Below are 8,189 nucleotides of genomic sequence, written 5' to 3' on the forward strand. Positions count from 1 at the left end.
ATTTATTTGTGAAATGTCTAGGACTGCCCCCTCTTAGTTGATTAGTAGACCGATTGGTCGTTTTTGGTCCAATGTGTCGATGAGTCATTATAAAAAGCTTTTTTCATGGGGAATGATTTCCAAGAAGCTTAAGAGCTCATATCTGGTAAACACAAGATGTGCTTTTGCCCGATTCTTATGGAGAAACTCTGCTTTACAGTTCTGTCTATTAAATCAACTAATTGAGAAGACGAGAAAATTGCATGAGCGACAGTCAAGGGCAGCCCTAAAAACTGTCATCAAAAAGGGACAAGGGTATAGACTTGGTCTAGTTACTAATCAACTAAACCCATTAGAAAACAGTACATTTCAATCATTTATGCACCAGAGATAATAATCATTAGTTACACCTCAATTTGCTGGTAGCATCCACATCGGTTGGCTCAGTTTTAAAGTTGTTAATCATTAAAATGATCAATACTGATCACAAACAATGAAGATGATTAAAGTACCAAAGCACACAGGCGGGGTTTCTATCATTGTATGTAGCAGATGATGTCATGTTATTTCTCCAATCATTAAAATACATTCTAATGATAATCATTTATCTTTGGTTATGAATGTGAAGTCACTGATTCTTCAAAAATAAAGACAATAAAAACACCAACATAATTGCCTCAAACCAAAAGGATTTTTTTATTTGTTTCTGTCATTGAAGTCTACATTCATATTAGTATGATGTAATTTGGTACAGTTAACACTGCCGATGTGTGGTTTTGCAATCCTCCTTTGTACTATGATGATACTGTCAAAAATCATTTCAACTGAATTTCAAGCATCAGTTTATTCATTTTTTTTCTTACTTAGGTTTACTGGCCCCTCGTGTTGGAATTTTAACAGAATGTCAAAATGCAAAACAGAAGCAAGGAGGAAAAAAAAAAAAGACAACAAAAAACTGAACAGACAAATGATAAACACATACAGCTTAATAACAGAGAGGATATATATTTGTAAAAGCACATTCATATTAATAATAGATGCTTTGGAATGAAAACAGCAACAAAGAGGCTCACTGTGATCAACCAACAACTTTCCCACTTTCACTCCGCACATTCCACTTATATATTATCTGAAAATGTTCACTTGTGCCATCAATATGCATGAATACATGTCATTATAACCCCCAACACTCCCAAAAAACATCATAATAAATAAGAAAAACAGGTGATTTGATTGGTCCATGAGGTAAAATATAAAAAAAATGATGGGGGAAAAATTGCAAGCTGGAAAGATTTGTTTTGAAGTGTGCGAGAGGCTGAAAGAAATTAAATTAAGAAAGAAAAGATTGTGATAGCAGACAAGAAATCATGACAAATCAAATCTTCAACAAGGTTTCATTATCTTTCACGAGAAAGAAACACACATGCACACACACACACCACACTTTCACACAACCATTCACGCAGTCAAGCATAAAGCTCCGTAACGCATCAACTGCCCAGGCTGTAATCTTAACAAAGCCACTTGATGGATGATAATATTTTCATATTTACACTGAAGTGATGATTAACTGACAAAAGCTCCAAAATGAACCCAAAAACATACAAGAAAGTGTAAAACTAAGAGCAACCAGATTAAATCACCAAAGTCTCCTTTTATTCCTTCACTTTTTTTGATCTCCTCCTATGCACTGACAAAACATGTCCACTGAGCCGGGCGCTGGAGGTGGGTGGGGCTTACAGAGACAAAGAGAGGGGTTAATAATGACAGTGATGATGGAGATGCCCAAAAGCATTGAGCAGTGTGAGGCATGAAGTCACTCAGCTTAAATCAGGCAGGTAGACCCTTCTGCGTTTCTGCTACAAGAAAAAGAGCACTTCGATAAAAGAGCCCCCCGCCCGTTTGGACTACCCTGGTTTGAAATCAAACACACCTACCTCCTGTTGATTAGAGGTTTGGTGTGGGAGAGCATGCGGTTAGCTACACAGTATAGCCTGAGTGGGTGGAATTAAAAGAGCACTTCAAAAAAAACAAACAGACTGCCCTCTGAGGTTAATATGGGGCTCCAAAACAAGTTCAGCTCCTTTGTCAGAAGTTTTAGGATGCAGGTATTAACATCAATCTGAGGAGTGTGTAGCAGTAACTGTAATGGTAGAAGCAGCACTAGTAGTGTTCAGCAGGCAAAAGTCTCATCTTTCTGGAGAGGAAATGGCTCAACATCAAACCCCAACCAACTGTTGACCCCGAAAGGAAACACTTCAAAGTATTAATGGGTATTTTCACCGTGTCTATCTTGTTTCAAAATCCTGGGGAGATTGTAATTCCTGCTTCTGCATTAGAGGCAGGGTACAAGTTTTCTTTTTTGTCCATTTGGTTGCTGTGGCTGGTTTGTTCCCAGATTCATCAGCAACATTCACTTTGTTTTAATGCAATAAAGCTTTTAAACAACACTTTCCATTTCATCCGTCATGCTGAGAAATTTACAGCCATGATCAGATTTTTTTTTTTTTTTACCAGTCTGCAAAATGACTGGTTGTTTGCAAAAGTGCCAGGCACAAATGACAAACTTGCCAGCCACAGCCAAAATTGACCAGCATTTTTACAAATGTGGCGTCATTAAATCTTTTTTATCTAAATACCACCGTCATGATAAACAGCTTTGTTGTTTTAAGTCTTGGTATGATCTGATTTCTTATCCATTTTGTCTTCTTCATGTGATTGTCACCCTTTCTTCCCTCCAGATGTTTGCAGCACCACTCAGGCAGTCGTACAGGTAGGCAGTGAGTTATAGTACTATCACAATGTTCATTTTACTGGCTGTTTATGGACCAGTGAGGACATTTTCCCTACAGCCGGACACGAGGCAAAAAGTCTTTTTCCTTGACTGTAGAAACAGAAGAAAGTAAAGAAGGAAGAAGGGAGTGAAGGGAATGGTAGAGAGGACACCTCTCAGAGGCTCTGCACCCCCTAAGGCCCAATGTGGGCTCAGTCCTGTCCAATCTGGCTCAGTCCTGTCCAATCTGGCCCAGTCTAACCCTTGTTTGGTTAGCAAAATTCAGTCCAGTCTGGTCTAGCTGGGATCCAGACCAGGGTTTAGAAGAGTGCTTTGAATCCCTGGTTCTCAAACTCTGTCCAGGCGTCGTTCAATTCCATGAAGATCATCTTAGCGTAATGTTCATAAGGCTTGTCTGTTGCCTGCAGAGAGAGAAAGATAGAATTTGTTTGCCAATCAATTATGAATAAAGAACAGTTAAAGCTGAGGTAGGCACTTTATTTTTATTTATTTTTTAATAAATACCATAATAATCTTTCAGCATAAAGTAATTCACATGGTTTGAGAGAAATCTAGACTTCTGCGTTTTCAGGCTTTAGAAAATTAAGCCTGTAACCGGAGACAGACAGACAGAGCGACAGAGAGACAGAGAGACAGACAGAGACAGAGACAGACAGAGAGACAGAGCGACAGACAGAGACAGAGACAGAGACAGAGAGAGAGAGAGAGACAGACAGAGACAGAGACAGAGAGAGAGAGACAGAGAGAGACAGAGAGAGAGAGAGAGAGAACAGACAGAGAGAGAGAGAGACAGAGAGCGAGAGAGACAGAGAGAGACAGAGAGAGAGAGACAGAGAGAGACAGAGAGACAGAGAGATACAGAGACAGAGAGACAGAGACAGAGAGAGACAGACAGAGAGAGAGAGAGACAGAGAGAGAGAGAGAGAGAGAGAGAGAGACAGACAGAGAGAGACAGAGAGAGAGACAGAGAGAGACAGAGAGATACAGAGACAGAGAGACAGAGACAGAGAGAGACAGACAGAGAGAGAGAGACAGAGAGAGAGAGAGAGAGAGAGAGACAGACAGAGAGAGAGAGACAGAGAGAGAGTGAAGAGAGACAGAGAGAGAGAGACAGAGAGAGAGAGACAGAGAGACAGACAGAGAGAGAGTGAGAGAGACAGAGAGAGAACAGAGAGAGAGACAGAGAGAGACAGAGAAGTGAGACAGACAGACCAGACAGAGAGAGAAGAGAGAAGTGACGAGAAGACAGGACAGAGTAGAGAGAGAGCAGAGAGAGAGACAGAGAGAGAACAGACAACAGAGAGAGAGAGAAAGAGACAGAGAGAGAGAGACAAGAAGAGTGAGAGAGAGAGAGTGAGAAGAAGAGACATACAGAGGAGCGAGGAGACAGAGAGAGAGAGACAGAGAGAGAGACAAATAGAGAGAGACAGAGAGAGAGTGAGAGAGACAGAGTGAGAGAGGACAGACAGACAGAGAGAGAGAGATAGACAGAGAGAGAGAGACAGAGGAGAGCAGAGATAGAGAGCGAGAGAGAGTGAGAGAGAGAGAGGAGAGATACAGACCGACAGAGAGAGAGCGAGACAGAGAGAGAGAGACAGAGAGAGAGACAGAGAGAGAGACAGAGAGAGAGTGAGAGAGAGACAGACAGACAGAGAACCTGATTCCTACACTGCAAAGCAACAGACTTATCAAAAAGAGAATCTGACAACATCAGCGATTCAGAGAGAAACAATATTTTAGTCTTCTACTAACCGTAGCCAAAGGCTCACAGGCAGCTCACAGGCAGCTCACGCCATTTGCAACATTGTCTCTCCATCTTTGAAATGCTTTGCCAATATTGTTGCTAGCTCGAGCCTCAAATCATTCTACCATACTATTTAGTATACCAGAAAAAAGAATTAGTTTCTCCCATTACATAGCATGCCAAATGCAGTATGCCAAAAACACCAAGATTGTCCTACTGCATCCATGAGGCAAGCCTGCATAATCGGACCATTCTGACCCACAATCCCTCGCGCAGCAGATATATGAGCAAGAGGGTCAAAGTTCAAGACGCCATGTTAGGAAGAAGTAGTATGTCCCAACTACATGCAACAGTACATACTTTGTGATGGCCGCTGCAGTATGTGCTAAAAGTAAAAAGAAAACATATTGCCCGTGCTCATCTGGTGGGAGGGGATTAGGCCCGAGAGGAGAGCTGCACGATGAGGACTGTATTTATGTTGGGTTCTTTTTGCTGAGACAATATGCTCAAAGGTTATTATGGAATGTTTGCCCAATGAGTAAACATAAACTACGTCCCCAAGCTTGAAGATAAAAACAGTATTAAATGTAGCCCGGGGCTAAATGCATCAGCAGCATGTTATACTGTACCTTGTCTGGATGGACAATCAGCACAGCCTTCCTGTAGTACTTCTTCACCTGGTCAGGTGTCACCAAATCAGCCATGCCCACAGGCCTCCAGCGGGTTTCCCCCTCCCACAGCACAGTGTGAAGAGTCGACAGCAGCGCTCGGATGTTTCGCTCCTTCCCCTCGATCCAGTCCAAGATCTGCAGCACGCCATTAAAATAAAACTTTACTACTTTTACCACGAAGAAGACGCAAACACTTTGTGGTGGTAATGCCAGACGGACAGGACAAGCACTGCTCTTTCACTTTTCCCTACCAGATTCATCCTGCTCATCCGAAGCATATGTTTTTAGATTGTTACCTGTAATTTAAGTGGATCAATGTCTTTTGTGAGCTCCTGTCTCCTCATTTCAGCGATGGTCCTTGGGCCCTTCCTATCAGGCCGAGAGGCAAAACCCTGAGTTGACAGCAGGTCCTCAAAATCATCCTTCTTCACCTTCGGCTTGGGGCCTGGGTTACAACACAGCACAGTGAAATCAAGTATTACAGGAGAACTCTGGCTCAATTCCCAAAAAGAGAAAATCAACACAATTCTGTACATAAATATGACCAACTCATGGTAACTTCTGAACTTCCATTTCCATTACCAATTACATTTACATAAGCAGAGGAAAACCAACATTTGAGGGACAATTGTTGAAAATCAAACGTAAAAATGATCCTGAAAACTCCCGAAATCTTTTCGCCTTAACTTAATGACTCTTACCAAATCCAGGCCCACGAACTCCTCTGTCCTCCCTCCCACCAATGACACTGGCGAAGTTGAGGTTGTAGTTGGGTTTGGTGGTTTGTGTGCCTGCAGGCTGAGGGGCAGAGGATGCTTTAGGTGCTTTGGGTGCAGACCCAGGTCCTGATCCAGACATCCAGGCTTTGTTCTGGGCTGAGGTGGGTCTTCCAGCCTGCCAGGGCTGGGCTTGAGCTTTAGCAGAGGATGAAGTGGAGGAGGAAGGAGCCTTTGTGCTAAATGAAGGCCCCGCAATATTACTGCTGGAGGAACCTGCAAGTAACATGGCGGAATGATAGTCAGTTACTACATTTATCTCTTTTAAAAGGGCATTTTCTCTCTCTCCTGATCACAGTCAGTATCACCATTACAGGAGATTTGATATCTGACCAGGCCTCTCACCTGGTAAACTGGTTCCCAGGTTTCCTAGGTCTGCAAAAGGATCAAAGGTCTGGGACTTGGCCTTTGACATGGGGGCCACACCAGGAGCTACAGACACAGTAACAATATGCAAGTTACAATTGATTTGTTTTATCATTTTTTAAGATGGTCTACAAAACCTATAGTGCTCAGTACATTTTCAGTCAGCCACATGAGCCTACAAAATGTTCCTTCACGCACCTGTGTTGGTATAGCTGGGTTTGCTGGCTGTGGCGCTCATGCTGGCGGTGGTGCCAGCTGCCCAGCTGTCCCATCCACCCAGCAGGTCTGGTTGGCTGGCGGATGATGTCATTTTAGGGGCATCATTGACTATTTTATCTGTCAAGACAAAGACATTAAAAGTGTCATCAATTATGTTTCTGTTGCATGTTTCCATCAACCATTGCTTGCAGCAAATGACAATAGAGGGAGGAATGTGACAGCCACGTAAGCGTTTGCAGAACAGAAACTGGTTTGTCCAGCAAAACTGAAAAGACTTTACTAGATATTGTACGCTTCGCAGTAACGCCCGGGCCGACCAGCGTGTGATGGTTACCTCGCTGTAATGTTGCATCTCCCACACGTGCGGTGTCCACACAGACAGCGTTGCAGCTACAGTACATTTGGGACAAAACGCTGAGTGATGTCACAGCAACTGATCTACTTACTGAGGTTGAAGAGGCTTGTGTTGGAAGCAGGAGTGGGGTTACTGTGAGCTGAACTTTCAGAACCCAATAAGTCTCCAAACAGGTCCGACCCAGAGGCCTGTCGAGACGAACCCACAGTGGAGCCAACACCAGAGCCCGACCCCATCCCAAACGGATCAAAGAGGTCGCCCATGGCTGCAGCGAGGGGGGGAAAATGCATTAAGGATAACTGGAACGTTTTTTATTTTTTTTTACAAAATTGCAGTCAGCACATTTTAAGCCTCGACCCTTACATTTAGAGTCTGGTGCGGCCCCGCCGGCTGGCCCACTGAAGAACAAGTCTTCCTGCACTGTTACCGTCTGACCAGCAGGGGGTGCAAACAGGTCGTTGAGGAGGTCGCTGTTGCTGGATGCACCTTTCAGTCCCCCCTGGACTCCTTGATGAGGAGCAGAGGAGGAGGTCGAGGACATGGAGGGGTCAGAGTTCAACCCCAAGAGGTCAGCTGTGTCACCGATAGGAGATTCCTGAGCTGCAGCAGGGGAGTTCTGGAGGGGAGAAAGGGACACCAAGAAAAGACACAATTGAAAGAAATGATGGAAGAAGAAAATAACAGTTTCTATTTCTAATGGCAGGACACATGATAATGGAAGTTATACTGTATTGATATTCATAAAATCAGCTTTCCAAGACTTTTCCCCACCTGGAAGTCAGCATCAAACAGTGGTTCGCTGGGGTCACGTGATAGTGGCTCCCCACCGGGGGCAGAATAAGAGTAGGATTCTCCTTCCGATTGATCACTCAGGTCCTCCTGGTCATTGATGGATCCCCCTCCTTGACTTTCTGAAGCATCCTGAAGACCACCCACATCTACAAACACAAGAAGCAGGCCAGTGGAAATGTTAAAGCACTTGCTGTTATTTTGGAATCAGTCAGTGAGAGGTCAAGATATCTGAGGATTTCTTTTATGGTTTGAATCCTGTTTGGGAAAATGAAGGCAGGAAACAAAAGAGTAGCACTCTCCCCGTATTTAGAACGGATGACAATAACTAGAATACTAAGGCTGTACAGGACAAAACATTTTGTCTTAAGCCAAAATATTATCACGAGAACAAAAGCACATTACCTTCCCAATCCAGTGTCTGGAAGAAGTTGTTGGCGTTGCTATCCGTGCTCACAGGAGATTCTGGTTCTGTTGCATTGGAGCCTTCGGGGGT

The 8,189-nt window shown here is 43.6% G+C and overlaps 1 protein-coding gene across 2 annotated transcripts in view; it reads right to left on the minus strand.

Moving 5' to 3' along the window:
• Window positions 1–648: 648 nt before the first annotated feature.
• gak (cyclin G associated kinase) overlaps window positions 649–8,189 on the minus strand; it is a 29,736-nt gene continuing 22,195 nt past the window's right edge. For both annotated transcript variants that reach the window (XM_029439049.1, XM_029439048.1), the window contains 10 exons: window positions 8,099–8,189; window positions 7,676–7,842; window positions 7,268–7,520; window positions 6,996–7,169; window positions 6,529–6,666; window positions 6,310–6,396; window positions 5,890–6,180; window positions 5,485–5,633; window positions 5,147–5,323; window positions 649–3,174 (listed from right to left, as the gene is read on the minus strand). The exon at window positions 8,099–8,189 is cut by the window's right edge and continues 71 nt beyond it. In XM_029439049.1, the coding sequence (XP_029294909.1) occupies window positions 3,073–3,174; window positions 5,147–5,323; window positions 5,485–5,633; window positions 5,890–6,180; window positions 6,310–6,396; window positions 6,529–6,666; window positions 6,996–7,169; window positions 7,268–7,520; window positions 7,676–7,842; window positions 8,099–8,189 (1,629 nt within the window). In that variant the 3' untranslated portion in view covers window positions 649–3,072. The remainder of the gene's footprint in view (window positions 3,175–5,146; window positions 5,324–5,484; window positions 5,634–5,889; window positions 6,181–6,309; window positions 6,397–6,528; window positions 6,667–6,995; window positions 7,170–7,267; window positions 7,521–7,675; window positions 7,843–8,098) is intronic.

Source organism: Cottoperca gobio, chromosome 9, assembly GCF_900634415.1.
Source record: "Cottoperca gobio chromosome 9, fCotGob3.1, whole genome shotgun sequence".
In the NCBI taxonomy this organism is placed as follows: Eukaryota; Metazoa; Chordata; class Actinopteri; order Perciformes; family Bovichtidae; genus Cottoperca; species Cottoperca gobio.